The 27,640-nt window shown below is 41.2% G+C and overlaps 2 protein-coding genes across 4 annotated transcripts; one reads left to right on the top strand and one right to left on the bottom strand.

The window, feature by feature from the left end:
• Positions 1 to 254: 254 nt before the first annotated feature.
• On the bottom strand, positions 255 to 27,557 carry LOC135115914 (cytokine-like nuclear factor N-PAC). Its single transcript, XM_064033039.1, has 12 exons — positions 27,291 to 27,557; positions 27,146 to 27,182; positions 26,135 to 26,214; positions 24,711 to 24,843; positions 23,938 to 24,018; positions 23,615 to 23,791; positions 22,676 to 22,849; positions 6,633 to 6,743; positions 6,144 to 6,245; positions 2,997 to 3,159; positions 2,500 to 2,679; positions 255 to 2,075 (listed from the first exon to the last, which is right to left on the bottom strand). The coding sequence occupies exons 1-12, from the start codon at positions 27,323 to 27,325 to the stop codon at positions 1,876 to 1,878; spliced, it is 1,473 nt and encodes a 490-aa protein (XP_063889109.1). The 5' UTR covers positions 27,326 to 27,557; the 3' UTR covers positions 255 to 1,875.
• On the top strand, positions 8,773 to 20,073 carry LOC135115912 (uncharacterized). Of its 3 annotated transcripts, none has more exons than XM_064033030.1 (5): positions 8,773 to 8,993; positions 14,858 to 16,650; positions 18,084 to 18,219; positions 18,314 to 18,454; positions 18,632 to 20,073. In XM_064033030.1, the coding sequence occupies exons 2-5, from the start codon at positions 14,873 to 14,875 to the stop codon at positions 19,589 to 19,591; spliced, it is 3,015 nt and encodes a 1,004-aa protein (XP_063889100.1). In that variant the 5' UTR covers positions 8,773 to 8,993; positions 14,858 to 14,872; the 3' UTR covers positions 19,592 to 20,073. The 3 variants fall into 3 exon arrangements, with proteins under 3 accessions (XP_063889100.1, XP_063889102.1, XP_063889101.1); XM_064033032.1 differs by having other exon boundaries at positions 8,789 to 8,858; XM_064033031.1 differs by lacking the exon at positions 8,773 to 8,993 and adding an exon at positions 14,167 to 14,512.
• Positions 27,558 to 27,640: the final 83 nt, after the last annotated feature.

Here is a 27,640-nt window from a genome sequence, read left to right as displayed (position 1 = left end):
GTTATATAGACTTATCCTCAATAATTTTGATGCCACCTCAACAATCATGTCACTTACAAAATCAAGAGGAACTTTAAATCACAATAAATGGAAAACTTGGAGTATGTACTAGTATGTCAGTGATATAAACACTCACCTTAGATGAACAACCAACCACCACCATATGAACGATTTTCTTCCCGTAACTATTACCAAATCTTAACACAACAGCCACTTCCTTCTGCTTGATTGACAGAAGTTGTTAAAACACTTGCACTGATATAAGAAAATATATTTCATGACATTAGGGAAGTACTTCACATTTTCTTCCTGATGTTTACATTGAAAATGTCTAATACGTACATTCCAGAGTAAAAATGAAAAATTTCCCCATATCAAAATATTGATTTTGCCATAAAATTATCCCATAATTCACTTTCATCCAATCATGACTCCCACACTCCCTATGTGTGCTGTCTAGGTGTTTTGAAGTTCAGTGTGAGTATTTGTGCTACTTGAAATTGTTTTGCTTCAGTTCTTATTCCCATTTTACTTCATGTATAATGTTGTAATTAGTTGTGTGTAACAAGGCCCTCAATTTTAAACTTTATTTTTGTGTCTAACTTCTGCTATTTCTCTTTGAGCCAAAATTATTACCAGTATGTATGGTGAACTTTAGGCACAACTTTCCTCCCATTATTCATCAATCAATTATGATAATATACTAGAGACTAAGTGTCGAGGGTTATTGTTTCATAGATTGCACTGCAAAATAAAATTACAAAATTGAACAAATCTAAATCATTCTGAAGTGAACACAGTTCAGGCACCATTTATGTAATTTAATCATATTTTTACAAAAATATCCCAAAATTAAATAAACAAAATATACAAAGCAATTACACAACCGAATACAAGCTTAAGAAATCCAATAAATGGACAATGAATGATTTGTAGAAAACTTTAATCAGAGTAAAACTGTTTATCCATTCAACTACTTAATTTCTAACACAAAACATACATAATAAAATTTATATTGCAAAAAATATTGATATATATAAAATCAAGGATCACTATTTGCCATCAAGCCAGAAAAAGTGTAGAATGAAAGAAACTGGCAAAGTGGTGAAACTCGACATTTACACTAGTCTTTCCATAAAACATTCATACTTTTGACATACACTAAACTGAAGGAAAAAAGGACAGGACATAATGAACCAGAGAACAAAACTTGAAAACTCAAGTCAGATTTCTGATGACTGCAAAAAAGTTACCAAACTCTTTTCATTCATTAAAAAAACCTCATCATTGTCCTTCCAGACAACTTGTTTAACTTACAATTACATATGATAATTTGCAAACCCTGCAGGTTATCTTCAATATAGAAAGTTACCAAACTCTTGTCACTTATTAACAAATTTAGTCATCCTTCCAGACAACTAATATAATTTGTTTACGTAACTATATGCAAATCTGCACCTAATATTTTTTTGTGAAAAAAAAAAATGTCAAACTCTTTTCAGCCATAAAACAAATTTGTAGTCACCTTTCCAGTCACCTCAAATAATTTATATACAGTAATTTGTAAATCCTGTCACTAACTGTTTTTGATATTTGACTATAAAGTCTCAGCCATTCTTTTTATTTCTCATTTCAATTAGCTCATATAGCTTAAGACCAAACACTTAGATGTTAAATTTAAGAATTGAGAAAATGAGTAAATTAAAACTATTTTCTAACATATAACAAAATGCTGACAGCCAATGGTTAAAAAAAGGAAAAGAGGTACAAACAATGTGCACTCATGACACTGTGATGGGTGACTGAGGGTGCACATAGTAAGACATGAGCTCACACCTCGGTTCAACATACTGACAGGTTCCATTTTAGTTATTGTTAGAATCGAGTACGTATGTAAACACTGGAGACATCGTGCTCTCCATAACCAAGCCGTTTTGCATGTTTGAAAACTTCATTTGTAGCGGCAGTAAGAGGGAGAGGCAGTTCCAGTGTGTCTCCCATGAGCATCCCCAATCGAAGGTCTTTCTGCATGTGTTGCAATGGCAGATGTGTGGGGAACCCTCCTTCAATAATTGCTGCAAACACACAATTTTGAGTAAGTCACTTTTGCAACACAACTTTATTTAATTATAGCAACCTTTTAACCATTTGTGTTGTGATGTAGAACCCATAATTTCTTTTGCATCACTTCAACAAACACACTTGCCACAAAGCTGTGGCTTACTTTATTCCATGAGACACCTTACTAACAATAACAGAGCATGCTCCTTAAGTCTGTTACACTGGCTTTACTACAGAAGATAGCAAAATACAAATTTCACAAATTTTATCATATATCTGCTGACATTTTCCTGAAAGAGGGATGGCCAAGGTAAAAAAATGTCAAGCTGCCTCACTAAAAGACGAAGAGTGGATCCCCAATCCCCTCACTCCACACCTTCTAGTCGCCTTGTATGATACGCAGGGAAGCAAAAACAAAATTCTTAACAAAGAGCTTACCTTTGCCCTTCTCAATCATGAGGGGACAAGCAAGTGAGGTAAGTTCCATGATCTCCATGACATCCTTCTGTTGTAGGCCAGCTCGGTCAGCAAGAGCCATGCCCTCAGCAAGGCCTGCTAGGGTCACTCCTGACATGACTTGAAGAACCAAATTCATCTTGCTTGCATTTCCAACTTCTCCTATAAAAAAGTCAGTATTTCAAAAGATGTAGGGATATGAGTTTGTAATTCTGTCAATTTACAAACTTTCCTTTTACATAAGTAAAAAGAAAAGAAAACATGCTTTTTATCAATCTGTCCACCAAGATGTTATGCCTCGTGTCAATGCAAAGTATAAATACTGAAGAGGAGAATCTGCACCAACCTGCTGAACCTCTGTTAGTCATCTACAATACTTCCCAGATCCCAGATCCTTCCCAGATGGGCATAACAGCTAACATATTACAATATCAAACAAATACACAAGAATTTTATCCTCCACTTCTCTTCGTACTTACCCAAATAGAAAGAGTTTTTACCCATGGCTTGAAAACAACTCTGGCAGTCATCAAACAGTGTCCTGTCTCCTGCTGCCAAGATGACCAGTGTGCCTTCCTCAGCCTGTACCTTACTGCCCTGCACTTGCGCCTCAAGGTACCGCCCGCCACGCCCACTGATGGCCTGCAAAGTATGTCATGGTAACAAACTACACACAGATACTTTGTGAAAATACTAAACCATTAATTGAACTCCATGCCTCCCTTCATTGCCTGCACACTGGATTGCTGGATATCATGATCATAAATATCTGTGGTGAATCTTTATCTTGTCGTATCGCTCCAATCCCTCCTCAGGATCCCCCTAAGCAAAGGTGCCTCTGGCATTTTGCCTCTACTAGTTGGGGGGACCTGAGGAGGTATTTTGCTGATTTTCCTTGGAATGACTACTGCTTCCGTGTCAGAGACCCGTCTTTGTGTGCTGAGCAAATAACAGAGGTGATAGTGTCTGGCACGGAGGCGTACATTCCTCACTCTTTTTCTCGTCCTAAACCTTCTAAACCTTGGTTTAACACAGCTTGTTCTCATCCTATACATGATAGAGAGGTGGCCCACAAAAGGTACTTAAGCCTTCCATTGACAGAATCTCATGCACTTTATATTTCTGTCTGGAACCATGCCAAGTCTGTTCTCCATCTAGCCAAAAACTCCTTCATTAACAGAAAATGTCAAAACCTTTCAAGATCTAACTCCCCTCGTGACTTCTGGCATCTAGCCAAAAATATCTCCAATAACTTTGCTTCTTCTTCTTTCCCTCTATTTCAACCAGATGGCATCACTGCTATCACATCTATTTCTAAAGCTGAACTCTTTGCTCAAACCTTTGCTAAAAACTCTACCTTGGACGATTCTGGGCTTGTTCCTCCCTCTCCTCCACCCTCTGACTACTTCATGCCACCTATTGAAATTCTTCGCAATGATGTTTTCCATGCCCTCGCTGACCTAAACCCTCGGAAGGCTTATGGACCTGATGGGGTCCCTCCTACTGTTCTCCGAAACTGTGCCTCCGTGCTTGCACCTTGCCTAGTCAAAACTCTTTCAACTCTGTCTGTCAACATCTACCTTTCCTTCTTGTTGGAAGTTTGCCTACATTCAACCTGTTCCTAAAAAGGGTGACCGTTCTAATCTCTCAAACTACCGTCCTATTGCTTTAATTTCCTGCCTATCTAGTTTTTTAATCTATCCTCAACAGAAAGATTCTTAAACATCTATCACTTCATAACCTTCTATCTGATCGCCAGTATGGGTTCCGTCAAGGCCACTCTACTGGTGATCTTCTGGCTTTCCTTACTGAGTCTTGGTCATCCTCTTTTAGAGATTTTGGTGAAACTTTTGCTGTTGCCTTGGACATATCAAAAGCTTTTGATAGAGTCTGGCACAAAGCTTTGATTTCCAAACTACCCTCCTACAGCTTCTATCCTTCTCTCTGTAACCTCATCTCAAGTTTCCTTTCTGACCGTTCTATTGCTGCTGTGGTAGACGGTCACTGTTCTTCTAAATTTATTAACAGTGGTGTTCCTCTGGGTTCTGTTCTGTCACCCACTCTCTTCTTATTATTCATTAATGATCTTCTAAACCAAACTTCTTGTCCTATCCACTCCTACACTGATGATACCACCTTGCACTTTTCCACGTCTTTTCATAGACGTCCAACCCTTCAGGAGGTAAACATTTCACACAAGGAAGCCACAGAACGCTTGACTTCTGATCTTTCTAAAATTTCTGATTGTGGCAGAGCAAACTTGGTATTGTTCAATGCCTCAAAAACTCAATTACTCCATCTATCAACTCGACACAACCTTCCAGACAACTATCCCCTCTTCTTCAATGACACTCAACTGTCCCCCTCTTCTACACTGAACATCCTCGGTCTGTCCTTCACTTATAATCTGAACTGGAAACTTCACATCTCATCTCTAGCTAAAACAGCTTCTAAGAAGTTAGGCGTTCTGAGACGTCTCCGGCGGTTTTTCTCCCTCCCCCCCAGCTGCTAACTCTGTGCAAGGGCCTTATCCGTCCATGTATGGAGTATGCTTCACGTCTGGGGGGGGGTTCCACTCAAACTGCTCTTCTAGACAGGGTGGAATCAAAAGCTTTTCATCTCATCAATTCCTCTCCTCTGTCTTCAGCCTCTCTCTCACCGTCGCAATGTTGCATCTCTAGCTGTCTTCTACCGCTATTTTCATGCTAACTGCTCTTCTGATCTTGCTAACAGCATGCCTCCCCTCCTCCCGCGGCCTCGCTGCACAAGACTTTCTTCTTTCTCTCACCCCTATTCTGTCCACCTCTCTAATGCAAGAGTTAACCAGTATTCTCAATCATTCATCCCTTTCTCTGGTAAACTCTGGAACTCCCTGCCTGCTTCTGTATTTCCACCTTCCTATGACTTGAATTCCTTCAAGAGGGAGATTTCAAGACACTTATTCATCAATTTTTGACTACTGCTTTGACCCTTTTATGGGACTGGCATTTCAGTGGGCATTTTTTTTATTGGATTTTTGTTGCCCTTGGCCAGTGTCCCTCCTACATAAAAAAAATAAAAAAATTAAAAAAAGTCTAAAAGAATTCTTTGTATAAAAAATGTACACTGAATGAATCTTTTGTACAAATGAGCTAGTTTTACACATAGTTTAGATAGAGACGGTATCATCTCCTTTTGCCGTTTCACTAGAGTCAGTGGTTGGTGTCAACTACAAGTCCTCCAGTTGTTTCTGTCCCCTGGATCTTCCTCTGTGACTTGCATCCTTTGTGCTTCTAATGCAATTCCTTCCTTCCATCTCACTCTATGTCTTTCCCTCATAGAACAGTATGGTATCTTAAAAAATGTCATCTTCTTCACATTGACTATTCTTTTAAACCTTTTTTGGCTCACAGGGACTACATATGAACCTAAGTACATGCCCTCAAGACCTAGATTAGTGGCAATGATAAGATGAACAGGTGCTATCCAGAGTAGTGATAAATGTCTCTTGGGCACACCTGGTGATTGACCAATACTATGTGAAATGCCAAGCAATAGTTACAGTTGGTAATGCTATGAGATACAGTAATTTTTATTACTATAACTATACTTGAAAGTCTAGGAAGATTAATAAAGGCTTCCCTCACCTCAGCTATGTCTTGAGAGGTTTCTGCATCAATGCCAGTCATCTCAACATAGCCTTTGTCAGCAGACATCTCTTGTAACACTCCACAGTTGCCAAAAACCATCTGCAAAAAATTTATATGGTTATACTTAATCTTGAAATCTGTGCCTGATACTGTAAAGGTCACATTTCCTCATAAAATTTTGAAGTTGCAGAATCAATATAATAATTTTATAAGGAATTATTTTAAATCATTAATATTCAAACAAGAATGTACACACAGTGTAGGTTTTCATGTACCTTCAACTATAAAATATTACTTTTTACCTAACTTTGCCTTCATCATACAAGATACTGCAACAAAGCAATCATCAATGGGAGGCAAGACAGCATTACAATCAGCATTGGCAGACAAAATAGTAATAACAAAGGTATAAAAACAAAGTTTAGCATAGACCTTCAGAATGAATAAACTAGAAACAAACTTGATGACCTTCATTTGTGAACTTACATTTTTGGCCACCTGTGGATCTGACACACAAGAAAAGGTGATGTCTGCTGCTGCAATGACATCCGACGGAGTCATCATTTCTTTGGCGCCTGCATTTACGAAGTCTCCACACTGAAAAGGCAAAAATAGTTAGTAAAAATCTTGCAGAGTGTAAAGTCATGTACAGCAAGAATGGAGACCCTAAATACCTCCTGTAAATATTCTAGTCTTGTCAAACAGTCAATCAATCAAATGTCACTACAGATATTTGGTAAAGAAATATTTTCACAATCAAACAGATAAAGAAATTTTTTTTTATACAATTTGCCTTGACCAATACATTAACAAGCAGAGAACACAAAAGAACAGGAATTAAAACTAAATATATACAGACCATTCAATTTTTTACTTTTTTTTTTTTTTTTATTATTACAGAGAACAGGTTTCTGGGGGAAGAGCTCCTCACTGCCTTCATCAGCTTAAGTCACCCTCAGCAACAGGAAAGAAAAACACAAGACACACGTCCTCAAGATTACAGTATCTACCTGGAAAGGCCTAATGTACTCCAGCCAAGGTGCTGCATTATTCATGAACCAGTACGTAATGTGTGGCATGATGGCCGTGCTGTGGTGTATGATGTTCTTACTTATGGACCTCATGTTTATTATGACCCCCAATTATCATCTTGTAAGTGTGCAGGTGAATACAAGGCATGAAGGCAAGCAGCAGCCTATCACCTGAGATCTGATACTGTGCCTCCCGCAAACACAAGTGATAACAGATAGTAATATCAAATTTAGCCCACATTATTAAACTTCCAACAAGCTTTAATGGATGTTTGAATCTTCAAGGGTAATTTCATTTTTCTGGTAATAATTCAACAAGGATTCAATGGACAAAAGACCCTTGAGAACGCGATTCATCATCCCTATAGCCTTTAAAAATAATTAAGACAACATTTAAGAACATGAACTTCAGAGTAACAGGTACATGACGCTACCAAACTGGCTGAGAAGAGTTAGCATGTATTGATGATCGCACAAGCATTCCTCACATGCCACTGTTGCCTCACTGCCACGCGAAGTAGTGAACAAGATGCCAATCCCACAATAAGGCCAAAGGAAATGCTCAAGAAACAAACATCAGTGAAGATACATATACAAAACATAAACAGTTCCCCACAAATGAAGAGGCCATCCTGGAGACAGTGGGTTTATCCGGAGGAAGGAGGTGCACGTTATCATCCTTGGGTCGCTCTTCACTAACCGCTTGTTTGGATTCCTGTCACGACTGACTCAACAAACTCCTCAGGCCCAAAGATTAAAATCAAGCCGCGTACGCGTTAAGGGTCGTGTAGCAGAGGGATGGGGTGGAGGGCGTTACTAAGCGACATTCAAAGGTCAACAGTGTAAAGGAAAGAGACGAGAGAGAAAAAGAAAAATATATGAAGTACGTGCTATTCGATCTTCTTCCTAAATTCCCTTTGGCACAAAACTACGTAAAAGCTTAAATGAAGGTCACACAATCATTAACTTGCAGTATATGTATAAAGCAATATAAATACAATTCGTAAATGAGTACATGAAGAAGAACAGGGAGCCTCAGAAAGCTAACATACAAGCACGCATGATGGAGACAATCACCTCAGAGGAGGTCTAGTTTGCAACCTGCTATCAGGAAGTCACTGCTGACTGATCTATAGCGGAGCATCTGGCGCATAATGACCTTGCTCGACAGAAAGTTAATGTTATTCAAAGACCGTTCGTCCTGCAACCTGTATTTTTTTTTAAGGTCATTACAGGATTCCAGCTTAAGTTATTGACATATATTGTGGTAAGGGAAGCATATTTTATCATCCCGAGCGAGCATAGCTGTAAGCACCTGTATGAGTTATAACAGCGCTGGCTGTCTACTCGCGGAAAGCTTCCAACGCGTGTTTCATCTCGTCACGTCACGCCGAATAACAGATATTGAGTGCATCTGTACCAATATGCATCCAAGGCCAGGCTCTGTCATCTGTTTGGTGGGCCGATGAATGGAGCAAATAGGCTACACAAGACGCAATACACTGCGGGAGTTGCCAGCTAGGATTGGCGTCCGCACCGCCGGCAACTATTCCCTCCCCCAACCCCCCACGCCACCACCACAGCCACCACACCACGACGCGGGCGGCTCGCTTGCCTCCCGGCCTCAGTATCGTTTCCACTCGTGTCAGAGTGTGTTCACAGTATTATCAAGGCCAGACACGTAATGAAAAGCACCACGGATACGTACTTCAAAAGCTGAAGAATGTTTGTGATCCATTAGAGAATACGTTATGGTTGTGAATGCTACAAACGGTACCGCAGACGGTGAATTATTAACAGTGGAGTGGAAGTCCGGGTTAGTATGGCGGAGCTTGTTGAGGCAGGCGGCCTGGCTCCTCTCGCCAGCCACCCGCCAGACAGGACCCGCTCCTCCCTCCTGGGACGGGAGTGTTGCGCTTGTTCTACATTCAAGTGCATGTATACTACCTCACCTGTAATGCTCTTGAGTAACTGGGGAAAACTTAATATCTATATTATCTAAAACGAATTGTTATAGTTTCTGGAAATAAGTAGGAAATTGCTAGAAATGAGAGAGAGAGAGAGAGAGAGAGAGAGAGAGAGAGAGAGAGAGAGAGAGAGAGAGAGAAATAAGTATGAAACTGCTGGAAATGAGAGAGAGAGAGAGAGAGAGAGAGAGAGAGAGAGAGAGAGAGAGAGAGAGAGAGAGAGAGAGAGAGAGAGAGAGAGAAAAATTTATTCGAAGCACGGCTGCACCGGTGCCCGGCATAAACTGACGAGAGAGAGAGAGAGAGAGAGAGAGAGAGAGAGAGAGAGAGAGAGAGAGAGAGAGAGAGAGAGAGAGAGAGAGAGAGAGAGCTGAAGGTGAACAGGTGACCGTTCAGGACCACTCACTCCCTGCACAATGGCAACAGGCACCTCTAAACCTCGCTTCCTCCTAGATCCTTCCCCACACAACGCAGTCTAACCACAAAGGGAGCAGTTTATTCCGGGAGCACTGGCCTGGGGCGCAGCATGAATGTGTGGCATAGAGAAAGACAACATGCTATCCGGCGTCAGGATCGTCCGGGCGACCTGGTGCATTATTAACATTCTTCCTGAACACTGAGCTTTAAGTCACTCCTACGTGCACTCCTTCGCCGCCAGTCCTACACGCTGCAAACTCTCATTCACGAACATTCTTCACATTGACTTTTTTTTCTCGTTTAATCAGGTAAATTCTCTCTCTCTCTCTCTCTCTCTCTCTCTCTCTCTCTCTCTCTCTCTCTCTCTCTCTCTCTCTCTCTCTCTCTCTCTCTCTCTCTCTCTCACACGTAATCATTTCCGACTTGGTTAGCACGTAAAACCCAAATCCCTGCCAAGAATTTCCTTGTCCTGACTGTTGATACCAGGGACATCAATTCACAGCATCAGCATTTGTTTTACATCAACATCCATTGCCAAGTTTCATTTTCAACAAAACACTATTCCTACACGAACACCTGAACATACAGAAGCTTAAACCTTCTCCCCACAGAACAACAAACACCAGGCAACACAAAGAACATTTACGAAGCCTTGAACCCACGAGACGCTCACTTAACGAACTTCATTCCCCTTCAAGCACTGGCTCTATTATACCTCATTTCCCTTAAACGCACCTAATTATCCCAACATCACACTCCCTTACCCAACACCACTGCAGTGAATGTCAAGTCATGAGCATGAGTCATTTAACCTGGTGCACTCACTTCTACTGTACTTCGTTCTTCACCAGTCTAAGTCCTATAATCTGCTAATCTAATGGAACGTAAGATAGATTCACAGCTTTATATTCCAGTTAACCCACACCCCTTACAAACACATTATATTCATTACCTACATACACAGCCGTATATTCCTCCTCGCTTGATAAATGACTGACTTCCAGCAGGTCAGAGGAGTTTAGACTGCGGGGAAAAACGCAAAACGCAGAGGAACCGAACTTGGCAGGTTACATAACTGACCATTGATCATCTGCACTGGGAGTGATGCGGTAGAATAGCTTCTCAGTTACGGTGGGCAGATGCAGGGAGGACAGAGACCTAGATGAAGAGATGAGATAACATGTTTTCCTGATATTACGTGAGACAGATAGCCAGGTGATTGATAGGAGAAGGGAAAGTTGATTCAGCCTATCGTGCAGTGAATGGTGGTGGTGGTGGTGGTGGTGGTGCACTTTCACACGTTGACAGGTATAAACGTAACAAAAATAAGGTTAGTGCGCATGTTAGGTGGCAGTAAAAAGGCCAAACAAGTGCGTGGGAGCTCCGGGGGCGTCGTGCCTGGATAACGTGATAGTGGTGGTGGCGGTGGTGGTGGCGGCAGCGGTGGTGGCTTGCTTGCCTCGATCATCTCCTCACCCGAAGCGCAGTCACGTCTAGACCCAAACCACTTCAAGCTTTCCCAACCACGAGGGCGGATGTTTGATACGAGAGAGAAAGAGAGAGAGTGTGTGTGTTATGTTTCATAATACTGCATCCAGCAATGTTTTCCTGTATACGATTATCTTTTAGTATTATCAGCATCAATATCTCTCGTTTTTTTCCTAATGACAAAAACTTGCTATAAAACTTTTCCTCTCTCAATGCCTCGCCTCGATATAGCGCTGCCTACAACTCACTCTCGTAAACCTCTCAGTCAAGCCACTAAAAGCCCAACCTTGCGTCTTCACGAGTCAGTCCAGGTTGCTAGCTTGCCCTATCAATGTCGCAAGTATATTTTTTGCAGACCTCAACTCACATTATCTTTTGTCGAGTTATCATCAAGATACAAGCCTTTTTATTGTTTCCGCCTCATGTCCCGTTGCTTTGCTCTTATGATTCTTGTATTATTTAAGGTTAGAATTAATCCAGTCTGCTAATTTACCCTAAAAGAGGGTCACAAATAATATATTTTATTTATTTATTTATTTTTATTTATCTTTTTTTTTTTTTTTTTTTTTTGTCCTTAAACTCTGTATGTTTTGGCAAGATTTTGTGGTTGTCTCAAGGATTTTAACAATCCGCCTCATGCGTCGCTTTGCTTTACGAGTCTTGCGTTATTTAAAGGCAGAGATGAATGTAAGCTGTTGTCCTTAACTCCCAATAGCTTTTGCCAAGTTCTTAATCCATTTCAAGGTGAGAATTTTACTTTTTTTTTTTTCATTCTCGGCTTGAAGTCGTGTTGCGTTGCTTTCCAATCTTGGCACTGAGGGTAGAGACAAATTAAAGTCGCAGCCCTTAAAACTCTTTTTTAGGCTTTTGTCCCACGATCTTATTCTGCTTCAAGTTTGGATTTCTTTTTCAATCACGGTTTCAATTCGTATTGCGTTGCTTCCCGCTGCTTGCACTGTGGATTCGGGTAAATGAAGGCCGGCCTTGTTTAACTTATGTAAGGCCCTGCACACAAACAAAGCATTCAAGATAAGGCGGCAGAAGTTCAACAAACGATTTGATATGGCGGGCCTGTTGCTTGAGTTGCCAACACCACTTACGTAACGGGATGCGAATCAGTAGCTGCGTTTTAGGTATTTTGGCCCACTACCGATCCTGGCTTGAGTATTGAGTAATATGTCAACAGTTCAGGTGCAAAATGTCTTGTTTACGTTTAAATTTAGCGCAAGTGTGAAGGCCTGAGAAATATTTTCAGCCACCAAGTCGGGAACGTATGTACAAGGTTCATAAACACGCGTCAAAATGCATTAGTTACATACAAAAGCAAACAACTATATATGCTTGTTGAATAAATTAAAAGATTAGTCAGTGAAAGAAAAAGTCGTAGTAAAAGTGTAAATGTAAGCACAATAACTCGGTGAGAACTGAACAAACGCATCTTGTGCGAAACAAACAAAAAACAGGAAAGTCAAGGAAAATACTGAGAAGAAAGGGAAACCACACACATACACACACACGGACCACCGCCACCAGCACAGCAGTTCCCAAAAATAGGGTCTCTAGTCGGATTACTCTCCAAAAAAACGTAAAACCACGAGGAGATAGCGAGATTCAGGACACCGGCAGAAGGCAGACAGAGGGAGGCAGAAGGTGAAGGTTGAAAGAGGGACAAGGAACGAGAAAGAGGCGTGGGTGGGCGATTGCAAGGGTGATATCGCCTGCAGGAACCTCGATCGACCTGACCTACCACGCCTACGCCTCCATCAAGATAGTGGTTTATGCTTTCTCTTTCTCTCTCTCTCTCTTAATGGCGCGCGTGCTGGTTCCCTCTCGTGACTCTTGGCTATTACTATCCACGATTTTTTCCGCGTGCCGGGCAGAAAGAAATCACACACGTAAGCTTTTTTATTTACTATTTTTCCCCTTAAGCACACAATGGGTATCTTGAGTTTCCGACTCGGAGTAGAGTGTTCTAGAGGCGGAAAAGGAATCTTACTGGTGTGCTGACAAAAATAATTGTTTGTTTAATAGCACAAGTGTTCACAAGTGTTTTTAAATGTTTAATGTTACTCCAGGTGAGATAAATGTGTGAGTGTTACAGGTATGTTGATTAATGCATGATTACGGGATCATATATCGAATGCAGATGTTTACTGGTTTCTAATGTTCACTACTGACGTTAGGGTCGATGTTGTGTTATTCCAGTGAGAAAAAAGTATGGATGTTAGAGGTATGTTAGTTACACTACAACTACCGGTTGACTAATTGCAAAAGATATATTTTTGTTGGTTTCTGATGGTTAATACTGACGTTTGGCACGAGATAAAAGTAGGAATGATATATATATATATATATATATATATATATATATATATATATATATATATATATATATATATATATATATATTCGTACCAAGGGTGTTTTCCGAGTTACTGAATAACGCCGGTGGTTCTACGGTCGAAAAACTATTAATCAAGATGCGACAAAGGTAAAAGTGTGAATGTTGCTGGTGCATTGGCCTGTGATTACCGGTTAATGACATCCGGGACAGGCAGAGTGCGGGGACCGGGGAGCAGAGGGGCGGAGGCCGTTCACAAGCACGCCAGTTACTTGTTAGGAAGACTCATGATCGCGGAAGAATGACGATGTAAAAATGGAACGAGAGAAAACAATACACCCAGACTGCATAAAGATCTCAAAAAAATAAATAAATAAAATAATAATAATAATAATAATAATAATAATAATAATAATAATAATAATAATAATAATAATAAATAAATAAATAAATAAATGAAAAAAATAAAATTAGTTTCTAGCTTAACATCTCGACTTATTTACGAAGCTATAATATGTTACAGTGGACATAACAGCATAAAAACCCCATAGATACATAGGAGGAGGTCATAGAGACAGTAGAAGTAACTGTCTATAAACCTTGGCTACGTCCCAGGTAATTCGTGCACGGTCAAGGACAAGGGCCCGCAGCTGACCGGCGCACGCCTCATCTTCATACAGGCAGGACGTAAAGGAAACTTACTTGAAAGAGAGAGAGAGAGAGAGAGAGAGAGAGAGAGAGAGAGAGAGAGAGAGAGAGAGAGAGAGAGAGAGAGAGAGAGAGAGAGAGGCGTAATGGGGATCATATTATGTGCAAGATACGCAAATGGAGCAGCACCATAAGCTGTTATTGAAGCCATTGTGACGATTGCCCGGGAAAGAGAGAGAGAGAGCGAGAGAGTGACTGGCGCGATGGAGGGGTGACCGAGAGTGAATCTAGGGAGCGCAAGGTACGGAGAGATCGATAGGGAGGCAGGTCTGTATAGCGGGGTGCGAGCGTGGCCAAGACTACGAGCCCTCAGTCAGCTGTGCGCCACTCTAGCGCCGCCACCACCGCGGAAACCAGTTCTGCCACAACTACTACACTCCACCGTTCGGCCTCTTGAGCCATGTGCTGTCCCGGGTAAGGCACAACACACGCCATTCATGTCCCTGTAACGCAGTGCAGCAGGTGGTATCTGTCAGTGTGCAGCATCCCTCCGGTAATGTACCCAACAATAGTCTGCTGCTGAACGGTGGCAGCCGCGCCAGGGAGTGAAGAAACCCAATATGGCTAGATCTCTTAAGCCAGGATAGATGTAATTCGCTGGCAGGTAGGCAGGACTAGAGCGTGAGTGCCTGTGGATGAATGGATGTGTGTGGATGTATCAGTGCTTGTAATACACGGCGTAGGTGTAGTGGTGGTGGATTTTCCCGTGTTTCCCCCCGGGGTTGAGTGATTTGAATATAATCCCGAGTGTTGTTGCAGGCTGTGTGAGAGGTGATGACGGGGAGACAATGGTGGTGGTGGTGGAGTTTATGCACCCTGGTGGCAGCAGTGGTGCCTGAGGGGGAAAATGTGGGCCCAGTTCTACGCGACGCGGGGCGGGCTCCAACCGGCCATCACTGTCCTGAGAGCTGCTCCTGTCTCCTCCCTGAAGAAGTGGCGTGTCTGGCTACGGGTGGAGAAAAGTACCCGCCTCGTCCGCCCAGTGACATAACCAAACTCGTCCTGCAAGGTTACGAGTTTGTACCGACACACTTCCTCGCAAACCTTAAAAGTCTTCGCCACCTCGTGGTCAGCGGCAGTCAGGTCGACACACTTGCATTTTTGCCGCTTCTGCCACAGCTGGAAGTGCTGCTAGTCACCTACAATCGTCTTCGTTCCCTGGGCGGTGGTCACCTCAGAAAGAACACCCCAGCTCTCATCCACCTTGACGCATCTCATAATGAACTCATGTTGCTCAATACAACTGACCTGGAAGGGCTCCACCAGCTGCGTGTTTTGAGCCTCCACCATAACCCCATCTCAGAAGCAAGCACAGAAGCCCTGAAAGACCTCACCTCCCTGACACACCTTGACATATCCAAATCAAAACTTCCAAAGCTTCACTCCCATTGGTTGGCACATGCTCAGAACCTAGAGTATCTTAATGTGAGTAATGCAAATGTAAGCGAAGTTCCACGGATCCAAGGAGAGAACATACGTGTGCTTGACGTATCACACAACTTCCTCACCTTCCTCCCAGATGGATTGATAATGGCAACATGCCTGCAATCCCTATTCCTGCACCATAATCCCCTTCAAACTGTTAATGAACGCACTTTTAAGGGAGCTAAATGCCTCCTCCAACTGTACCTCAGCCACACTCCAATTGTTAACATTGATGAATTTATTTTTTCTGACATGCCACAGTTGCTAGAGTTGCACCTTGAACACAATGAAGACCTGCTCCGGGTTGAGCACGGAGCTTTCACTGGCCTCCACAATTTGCAGTACTTGAATCTTGCAGAGACACCAAATTTGAAAGAAATTGAGGAAGTTGCCTTTGCAGGCCTACCTCACCTCATCTCCCTTGATCTGCGGAAGTCTGGTCTTACGGTGCTACCACTTTCCTTAACCAACTTAGTTAAGCATAATACATCAGTCTTTCTTGCAGGAACACAATTACATTGTGACTGCTATCACTCATGGCTTCCCAGTTTGCTCACAACCACTGACATATCATCCTGGAATGGTGTAGAGCCTCTTGCCTGCAGTGATGGTCAGTTCAGGAGTGCTGCCAGGCTTGCAGCACACATCAATGCCTTAGGTTGTGAAAAACCAAAGGCTGTTACTCACTCTGGAGATCGAGTGGTGGCTAATAGCAGGCAGAGTGCCTTACTGGAATGTAATATAACAGCTCATCCTCAACATACTGTTTTGTGGCTCTCCAAGGAGCACAAAGTCTTCCGATACAACGGTACCAGCAGCGACCATGACGACGAATGGATCAGCCATCACATCCAGCAGATAGAAGGCTCTGCCAGCCAAGACCTGCGCTTTGAGGTGCTGGCGTCAGGCCACCTCCTTGTCAAAGATGTGATCCATTCTGACATAGGCTGGTACAAGTGTTTCGCCTACAACAGTGTGGGCAATACCTCACTCCTAGTATTCCTGGCCCTGAGCGATGCTCCTCTACGTACCCTCTACAATGAGAGTCTCCTCTTCGGCTTTGCGTGCGCCACCCTCTTCCTCCTCATCACACTCTTCATCCAACTTCTAAACTACCTCATGGACAGGTAATACCAATGCCAATAATAACATTAAGCATGCATGTGCGTGCATATAATTCTGTACATACTATATGTAATCACTAACAGTATTTTTCTTACAGCTTAACAAACTGAAAGCCAAAATGAGCACATACATACAAAAATACTATAGTATATTTTCTTCAGTCCAAGGGATGCATTTTTTTTTATCCATTTTGAGTAATTTGAAAAACTTAAAATACCAGAATAAATACCCTTTACTTTATAGTTGAAAAAATTATCTAAATTAAAGCACAGGTTTGGTCTTTCATATTTTGTTACTTACATATAAACTTAATGGAACTTTTTAACCAATACTTGCTATCCATGATAAATGTGGTGCATGAAAATGAGTTAAAACTACATGTAACCAAGAAAAAGTGTCATTATATCTCTACCTAAATGGGTGACGAACATCTGATTTGTGTGAAGACAAAACACCAGTGTGTGCCTTTCCTGTTAATAATGCTTCTTTTATCTTACAGGTTTATAGATTTATGTAATCTATTAACTCCTTTGCTGCTTGTGAAATTAAGTTTTGTACCAACAGTATACTGATTAGAAATTCTATTCCACATTTCTGCTTGTATTGTGATTTCATTCATAAGTTGTATCATTCATGTATTTTGTAGATTTAGTTGATCAGTACTCAGATACATTAGAGCTCATGTTCAGACTCATCATGACTGGTATAACAGAGGTCTTTCTTACCACTGCCATGTAGAAGTATAACCCTAACTGTTGTCTTTGTCCCTACATCCTCCTCCCTGTCACTGAGGCCCATTGTCTCTCAAATCATTCACCTGACTCAACCATCTGGAGTAACCCTCAAGGTTTCTGACCATCTTCATGTATTTTATTGTGTTGTTAACTGCATGTATCTAATTCCACACCTTCCAAACTTTATGATAGCAGTTATTGTTCTTTCCTGTGTCTTCCTACATAATTAGTACCAGAAGGGGCTTGTTCCTCTCCTGTTATGCTAATGCTTTATATGTATTGTCTCTCATCTTCTCCCAACTGCTTCTTTCTAGAATGTCACCTTGCTTATGCAGGGAATAGGAATTCAATAGAAGACTCTCCACCACACACTTACACTCATTCTGCCTCAATGAGTGACACATTTTGAGAGTAGGGCCCACATTAACATATGATGATTTTACCATTTTAACTTTTCTTTTACTATGAATGCTATGGATCATCTTTACTAATCACCTTGCAATGCTGTTAAGCATGACTTTGGCTAACTTGCAGATATTTTATGCAGATTTTAAGATACATGAATGATTTTTTCGTATGAGTATTGAATATATCAACATCCCATTCTCTCTTAATCCTAAGGCATTTATAACTGATGCTTGTCAAGACATGGTATTTCATCCAATACCTCCAGTGAGACTCAGGCTTGGATAATCTTGCAGACTAGGTTGGGCGTGCTGCTGTTGCTGCAAAGATAGGCTGTCACCGAAAGCCCGGCAGATAAGGAAGCTGCTGGAGAGTGTGGAAGCATACAAGACACAGCAGCTCGACCGACTACGAGAGAATTATAACTACCAGGTGAGGTTTCCTGGAATATTTACTGCCAGGATATTAAATCAGGTGTTAACTGAGGCCCCTTAGACTGAGATTTAACTTGTGTCTTCCCTTCCAGGTTGTGAGCATCAAGGACAGTTGCTACCAGCAGATGGAGCGCATCAGGGAAAGCTACAGTGCCCAGGGCAAGAACCTTAGGGACCTACGAGACTACAGTACTCAGGGCCTGACTTCCATGCGAGACCAGTATCTTGATCAGGTGAGTTTGATTAAGTAATGTTTGGTAGCTCTCGTTTGGTAAGATATTTTTATGGGACTCTTCAGTGAAAGAGTCTGCATCTACTAATTTTCAGATGTGCACCTCAAAGAATGTGTAAAGTACCTGCATCATAAATAGACTGACACTTCTGTACTAATTTAACGTTCTTTGTCATAGGTGAACAAGGTGCGTGACTATTCAGTGTCGCAGATGAACAGAGTGAGGGAGAACTATGTGTTCCAGCGTCATCGCATACGCAAGTTTAGTGCCCACCAGCTGTTGCGACTCCGAGAGACCTACAAGTATCAACAGAAGACTCTGAACAAGATTCTCGAAAACCTTCCTGACCTCTACTTGCAGAACTGTCGGACTGGAGCCTGTCAGAGGACAGACTCCATTATATTTGATGATACTTTGCATGGGATCGATGCTTACTATAAAGTTGACTTCTTTGACACTCAGAGTCATCACAGTTCAGATTACTATACACCGGCCAGCACTCTTACTCACTCCTTTAGATCATCAAAAGGACAAGAGCATATAAAGCAACATTCTCGAACCTCTTCCAACACATCAAGTGACTTTGTTGAGGCTCAGGCTTGGATAAGGAGAGATTCTAGCGCTGTCAGTGGAAATAGTCCATCTCGCACCATCCCAAGCTATGCCAAAATACACAATCGCAGCCTAAGTGTGGCTGGGGCCAGCTTCAACGTGTCTGATCCAATAAAGGTACACAAAAGAAGCCAGAGTGCAAGCCATCCGTACCACAGGGTTGCTCCTGCCCCTGAGACGAGAGGCATTCCCGCACGGATCACTTTGTGTGAAGAGACTAGTGACTATAACCAGACCTCCATAAACTCCCCTGCCTCAGTTCCAAGTACTCCAGTTCATAAGAAGATGGAGTCAAATTCACCTGCTAATTCCCCTAAGGCACAAAAAGTGCAAAACATTGACAATCTTGACCAAGCCTCTCAGAAAAGGGAGGCATTTGGTAAGAGTGCTGATGCCACTCCCCGTAGTAGCTGTGAGACTAATAATTCCAGTGCTTGTGAAGATGACGCAAACTCTGTTCCAAGTGATGTTTCTGTGCAGCCCAGTGTGGTAGATAGAGGAGTAGCATTTGAAACCTCTCTCTAAGCTTCAAATTATTTTTCCCTACTATAATGAATACTTGGGAAGAATAGTAATGCCTTCTTTTCTTCAGACATAATGGTGAGCAGCATTATAAAATTTGGTAGTTCCAAATTCCTATAACCCACTTAGTGAGTGGTACATGCCAAATTAATCCAATCATAATAACAAAAAATAACCAAAGCTATTTTGATTGTATTTGTCTGGGAAGCTAGACCATGAAGCCACTTGTGCCAACGTTTGTTTGTAATTAGACCCTTGTATAGGATGATGGTGTTTACTGTTCTATGTGGATTGACACTTTCCCTCAGCTGTGCAGCCATTCATATCCCATGCAGCTGTCTAATTGCTATTCCAACGTATCGTCAACTCATACCAAATATCATTCATATATTTTCAGGTTAGTGCCATAAGCAAGAACCAATTTCCATCACATGTTATTTTTAGGGTTGTTATTTCAATAGTTAAAGAATCTAGGTTGAAGTAAATGCAGTTTTATTATCCACTGACTTCTACATCAAAGACTAGTAATTTCACTTGAGTGTTCATGAGTTATGAAAACAAAGTTAATAACTCCTGACAAGGACATTGAAAATCAGTGCCAGAAAAATACACAGTTGTAATTATTAGATTACAAAAGCAAATATAAATGTCCTGCATTCTTATGCAGATAAATATCATGCATTCAATTCTATTAAGGAAACAAGCCTTTGAGTCATGTATGTATGTATGTAACAATTTAACGTTACTACACCTTCCATTTATGACTACAAGTGGATGAAAGAAAGTATTGCAAGGAGTACTGATACTTTTAAAATAATTGAAAGTGCAATGGAAATGTATTTAATCAAAGTGGAATTTTGAAAGCTAGTTAGAAAGACTTTAAATAGCCATAAATAAAAGTCAGCTATGATATGAATGATGCAAGCCAATGTGTTATCTGAAGAAATATCATAAGCAGTCAAAATAGCATATGCCCAGCAGTTACAGATAACATAACCCCACCAGCAACATTAATTGCATAATGGTGATAAACTTGGTCTGGAAAATGGATCTCATCCTATATCTTTATAACATTTGGAAAAAATCAAGCACAGAAAAATAAGTGAAACAAATAATACAGGCAACCAAGATTCAAGCCATGAAGTGGAAAACATCCTGTCACAAGATTCAACCCTTAAACCAACTGAGATCAGACAAGATACTACAGTGCTACTCTTTCCTCCACATCTCATTTAGCCGTCTCCCAAAACAAGGACCATCATCTGTTACAAGCATTTACTGTTGAAAATTTCTGTAATTTCTTACAGCCATCTCCTCCCAACTTTTTTTTCAGTTTTTCTTTCATATATTCTAACCAGAAGTTTAATCCTTTAATTCAATATCCCTAAGTGTGCAATGAGCATCATCTATGCTCCCCTCTCCACAACTTCCTATCACTGTTGCAACCTCCCACCTAACAATGAATGTTCCAGGAAATGGATATCAGGGAAGAGAGTAATACGATAACAACACTGCTATCCTAACATTCTGAATAAACAAATACTTACAATAATACTTTGTACAATTTACTATCTTCTATTTCATGACAACTACTTTCCCACATTAAAATAAATAGCATGACTACAAGCAAGTATAGGATTTTCTTACAAGGTCATGTCAACACCACAAAGCATAAGCAAACAAGACTGAATCATGACAAGAGCTGCAAGTATTATGTAAATCTTGTAATTTTGTGATGTTCTATTGTAAATGCAGACTGTCTAGATATGTTTATAAACATGCCAGGCCAACATCCTCCATTAAAGGTAGTTGCTATTATAAGGCATAAACACATATATCAAATTCATTTGCATTCCCTCACAGATTTGCCTGAGAGAGAGAGAGAGAGAGAGAGAGAGAGAGAGAGAGAGAGAGAGAGAGAGAGAGAGAGAGAGAGAGAGAGAGAGAGAGAGAGAGAGAGAGAGAGAGAGAGAGAGAGAGAGAGAGAATTCCAACAGAAACTACACAACGGATAGAAGCGTGGAATTGTAGTTTTCTGTTATTTTGCGCAATATGATTTTCTATCGAGCCACACACTTGTTTGGGAGAAGGCATAGATACACCAGGCAAAGATCCTCCTCATAAGGAGGAATACCTGAGACAAGACCTTCTGCTTTGTCTAATTTTTGGAACAGAGGTAGAGGATTGTGTCCCCAGTCCCCTTGCACTTTGGTTGCCATATATGATATGCATGAACACAAAGGTAGCATTCTTTCAACCTCACCATGGGTTCTATATAATACAGACACCAACACAACATGGCTACAAAGTACCATGGTTAAACAGTAACATTAAGCCCAGCATAAGGCTATCACTAGTCAACATGTAAGTTACAAGACAATGCTGATATATTATTGTAAGTTTACAGCATGTCTGGCTTCATGACTGATATTTATCTCACATCTCCATAACTACACTCTGGTCAGAGTAAAAATCTCAGTGAGACCTCTGTTAGACTGGGAGCCCTGCCCTCTGCTGGCCCTCAGATCGTAAGCAAAACTCAAATTCCCTCAAGAAACATTTTTATTTCATCACTTTATTTTTAAAGGAGATTGAGTTTCCCTCCGATTCTGCAGGCCAGTGGGAAGCAGGGATGCCAACTTAAAACAGGTTTTGCTGAAATTCTTACTCCAAACAGTTTAATATTAATCTTTATCTCTTACATCTCAAAAGAAAGGAATGACAGCCTATGGTTTGTGCTGGTCAAATATTTGCCAAGGTGCATATGTGCACACATTATTATCCCAAATTATTTAAGATAAAATGAAAATAACACTATGAAAATTAATCATCAAAGGTCTAAAAACTATGAAAGACCAAACATTGAAGACCAACAGCCATCAGACTTGGTCGCAGCAAAAACATTAATGAATAAGTATGCACCCAATCTGTTTTCTGACTAAATGGACAAAGAAGAAAATAAAAAAAAATAAATAAAAAATCATAAAATGTATTGTTTCCTAAGCATATTTAATGAAGTTATTAACAAATGCATCCCCGGCACAAAAAATCAATACAGAACAATATCACAAGAAAGATCTCACTTACCTTTTCTGATGATCTGTTCCACACCATCACACTGTGACCACTGTTGAGAAGGTTCTTAACAATCCCTGACCCAATGATGCCCAGGCCAAGGAACCCAAACTTCAACCCCGAGGGCTCAATTTTCTTATCTTTCAAAGTCTGGCTCACACTTCCCACATCTAACGGTGGAGTCTCCTACAGAAAGAGAAAATATGGGTTAAATACACTGTACCTAAGGATTATCTTCATGCTAGATATCTACTTATATACCATTTGTTTTACTGTTAAAATTAAAATACTTAGCAGAGGGAATGCAATCCCCCTCCTTTGTCTCTTCAAGACATCTTTTACAAGGGAATACAAAAGTAGTACTTCCCCAACCTAGCAACAGTGTCTGCAAGCGGGCCATGTCCCACTAGCATGGGTCAAATCTTAAGCGGCAGTCTGCTGGTGTAGCAGGTGTAGTGGTTGGCATGTCATGCTAGACTGGAAGTGCCCTACACCACACCATGAAATGTTATCAAACAGGCAAGGTATAAAAATTATATTTTCATACACCTGGCTGAAATCCCAATGAAAGGAGAGGTAACCCAGGCAAGACATCAAATCTCTTATCATTATAAAGACAAGTTCCCAGCTTCCCTTTCTCCATTCTATTGTGTTAATTTCAATAACATACAAAGAATATGGCGGTGGTGTTTCCAAGCCCAGCCACAGAGTGTGCACCCTCAGTGTCACTCTACCCATGTGATGCAGCATAGACCACCTCCAGTCCCTCTTAGTAGTGGTCCACATACAAACTTGATACACAGATACACACACAGATGGTCGGAACTGTTAGCCTTATGCTTCTAAAGGAAAATGTCACAACTTAAATCACATTAGCATTTAGGGCCACAAAACCAAATGAATGCACTGGAGATCATTATGAGGAGTAAAAAGTAACTTGCAACCACTCACAGGTCTTTCAATGTGGACTGGTCTGTTGAGGAGGGCTGATACCCTGGCCTTTGCATTGTGGCTTGATGGAGAGGTGTCCAACAGAGGATCTTTGAGTCTCATTGGGTCTGTTTTGATGCGTTTAGCACTACTGCCTCCACTACTCGCATCACTGTTGGGCCGCCTCTTGGGTGTGGTCTGCAAGAAACAATGGCAACAATTAGAAGTGACTGTCAAAACCACTGCTGTAGCTGATCATCACATAGATATAGGAATCATACTCTTTCAAGCATGAGGCTAAGAGAAGAAATGCCAAGGGAATGGCACGCAGAGAAAGAACTTACCTTTATCTTTTTTTCTTTGGAAGGTGTAATACTTTTTTCTGTGTGGTTTGCATCATTGTTCTCCTCCTTCACCTCTGGCACCTGTTGATTGAAAGAAATGCTCATTCAGTAATCAATCAGCATAACATGTGGCTTACAAATGTCTACTGCTTTTTTTCTGAGTCACAGGTCCCTGGTGCTGATTCACTGCCCAACAGATGATGCTAATACTGAATTTAGACACAGATACTTAGTGAGTAATGTCTGAGAGCACTTCTGTATATGATAAATAGCACCTAATAATACCATTATAATTCTGCAACTTCCTAAGTACACGATTTTCCTCACAACACAGAAATGCCTACAGTCTACCTGCAATAGTGGCCATTCACTGGTTTTGGGGACGGAACTACTTTTCAGGCACATTTAAGTGTGTTTTTAATTAATCTGCAATACATTTATCTCAACACATTTATATATTTATCCTCATCACCCTCTACTTCAGCTTCCAAACATCATCCACCCACACTGCTCAGGTTTCAATACTATACACAGTCACAGCTTTTACACAAGCCACCCACATGACCTCCTTGGATCCGAGAGAGTCCCATTAATGTCAATAAAGGCAACGGATTCCTGATTTACCTCTAACCATACCTAATTTTTGCCATTACATAAGCATTTGCACTGTCTTCTGCACTAATCATGCCTCCAAACTCAAAAACTCCTTTAGTCTCCATTTATGCCAATCTGCTTCCATCTATCTCTTGAAAGACTAAACACACATGACTTACCTCTATATTGTTCTCTCCAATGTACTTTTCAATACATTCCACAGCTTCTTTGAATGTCGAGGTTTTGTTGGCATTCATAAGACGGCCTTTGTACTGGAAATATGGCTTCATGTTTGCAGACTCAATCCATGCACTGAAAAAAAATTGAGAAGTTGCATTAATGTTCATCATATAAAACTTTAAGACATCCTACACACAAGTCATTTCAAGTTTCCACCTACAATGCAGCAGGCAGGCAGTACTCCCTATCTGGGATAAAATGCCAATATGCAGTTATGCCTTCATTTACCTATCTTCTTTGTAACACTTTTGGAGAAATTATGCCTGTTATAAGTTAAAAAGTATTACAACACTAACCTCCCACTTCACATGATGCTTTCTCACACCCACATTATCCAATCCGCTCAAAATACATCCCTCTTGTTGACCAAACCACCTGAGAACAATGTTGCTGATACAAAGCTATGAGCCAATAAGCAGATGTGAACAACATCCAGTAATACCACTGATGCTGTGGTCCTGGGTAGTAAAATCCTTGGGCAAGAGTCAAAGATGTTGACTATAAAAGCTACATTAAGGGGAAAGTCCACCATGAAAATGTGAAACTAATTTTTAAACATATGATTTTGAGTTACATAAACTGTGGAGACGCATAATGCAATGACCCCTCTCTGCTGGAGCATCCTCTCCTCATCTTAATGACCAGGGGAACTAGAATTACAGACCCAGGCCATTTCCTCCACCCACCACACTTCACCTCACAGCTAAGCTACCAGGGTCCCCTTTATCTCCAGTAGGGTCTAGCTAGGTGTAGTCCTCCCTCTCCTGGTCACCATCTAAAGCAGGAGTCGTTAGAAAGGGTCATCCCTCCTTGGCCTGGGGTAACTTTGGGCTTCCTACCTAACCTTAAGTTATTTCTCTATATTTTTTGTTGTATATTTTGTAAAGCAAACCATGGAAATTGTTGTCTGATATTTTCTCAACACCACCTTACTATTGGAATCTCAGATGGGTTGTCTGGTTATTGGTTTTGTTTACAGACATCTTTTTCTTCCTTCATTATCCTCAAGTTCCTCAGGCAGGTGAGTTAGGAGTCTGGAGATTCTCTAATATGCCACCAGGTAAGGCAGCACAAAAGCAACACTGACACTAAAGAACCTTAACTACCAATCCCATAAAATTCACATGAAAGCAACACTGACACTACAGTACCTTCACTTTGGCAAAAAATCTTTAGCAAAACTGTGAATGCATTTTCCTCAAAACTAGTATAAAATGAACTTGCAATTATTTTTTGTTTGCTTTTGATGAATCTTCTGGATCTACAAGATCAGATACACAACATATAAAAAATTCATGACCACAGATGTAATTTTCAATTCACATGGGACTCTCCCCTTAATTTATATAAAGGAATCACTTACTAGTTTTCACTGCCAAAGAAGTATATGAAGTGACAATGCTTCTTGCTGGGCTTCTTAACATTTTCTCGAGCCGGGATGACCTGAAAAATATAATATTTTCAAGTCAGTGTTGTAAACAGACCTTATGTAGCTAAATCTCTTATAACTTCTTAGAAGCACTGCATGCTTGCATCTTTCATCTCGTGATGACATTAAACCTAACCATGGTCTCACATATTACTTGAATTAGTTGCACTTATGGATCACAGATATGACATCGAACGCAGAAGAGAGGATTACTGCTAATTTACAATTCAAATTAGAAATGCTAACATACCATAACTTTAAAAAAAATTAAGGTTTGTTTTCAAATTCTTACAGCAAATAAAGAGCATTTCTGCAACCAAGTCTAATTTGAATAATGATCTTCCCCTTATCACACACAGCAATCCTTAACTGTAATCCATGAGTGAAGCACGACAATCAAAGTTATAAGCAGACCAATCGTTACATTGGGCTAAGTTACATATAAGATACATCCACCGTGTTTCATGAAATTAAGGAAAATAAGTAAACTCAGCCTTGCGTTCCCTTCAAGCCAAGGATGCCTTATGCCCAGCATGCCACACGGCCCCACCTGGCACTCAATTATCCATGAACAATAATCAAAACAAGTATAATAAGTACTGTCAACAAAGGTGAATATAAAGTACCCAGACTCTTTCCACGACACAAAATGAACCCAAGCATTCAGAAATTCAACAGCACAATGAAGACACCTTTAAATCCTGGGCCCTGAACTAACACCACGACTCAGAGCATTGTTTATCTAGGCTTGGAGGGACAGACCACAAGACCCTGGCAGGTGATAATGCAAGGAAACACGGGACATCCCAGCCGCTACACCACTCAGTCTTGCCCCCAGGACGCCGCTAGTGCCCCTAGTCACTCCGGGTCAGCATAGGACGCCGTAGGGAAGGAGTGTAGGGCGGCGCCGGAGTCAGCTTGAGCCTCGGCCTGACCAGTACTCACCTTGCCTGGCCAGGGAGAGAAGCCCTTCATCTTGGCCCTGAAAGAGAAGCGATAAACATGATCAGAAGGCATCGACTGGTGGCCTAGTGTCAGTGTTCGTCAGTGGTAAGGTGTAGCAAGGGCGTGGGAGGGTGGTTTAGCTTACCAGACGAGGTCCCCAAGTTCGTAGGTATCCGCCATGTTTGAAGGAAACCGCGAGGAGGCCCGGGATAATAAAACACACTCACGTCCCCAGCTTATCCCAGGGCTTTACACGCGCTTCTCTCAACTAGCGAAGGAGGAATGGTACTCAGCCGTCCTTCTGGTACCACTGAGACGCCGCTTGAGTGCTTGGCGGGGGTGTTATTGCGAGAAGTATAGTGGCATAGTTTTGGGAAGCGGCGTCCTCCCGGCGGCGGCAGCACCGTACAGTACACAAACTTTGCCCGCCACCTTCAAATCATGTTTACTTTCACTAAAATTCCTAAATTTGATCTCACCTGATCGTATAGTATC

The sequence above is a fragment of the Scylla paramamosain genome, chromosome 30 (assembly GCF_035594125.1).
Source record: "Scylla paramamosain isolate STU-SP2022 chromosome 30, ASM3559412v1, whole genome shotgun sequence".
Lineage (NCBI taxonomy): Eukaryota > Metazoa > Arthropoda > Malacostraca > Decapoda > Portunidae > Scylla > Scylla paramamosain.
Note: the sequence above shows the minus strand (reverse complement) of the source record. Positions and strands in the feature narration are given on the sequence as shown.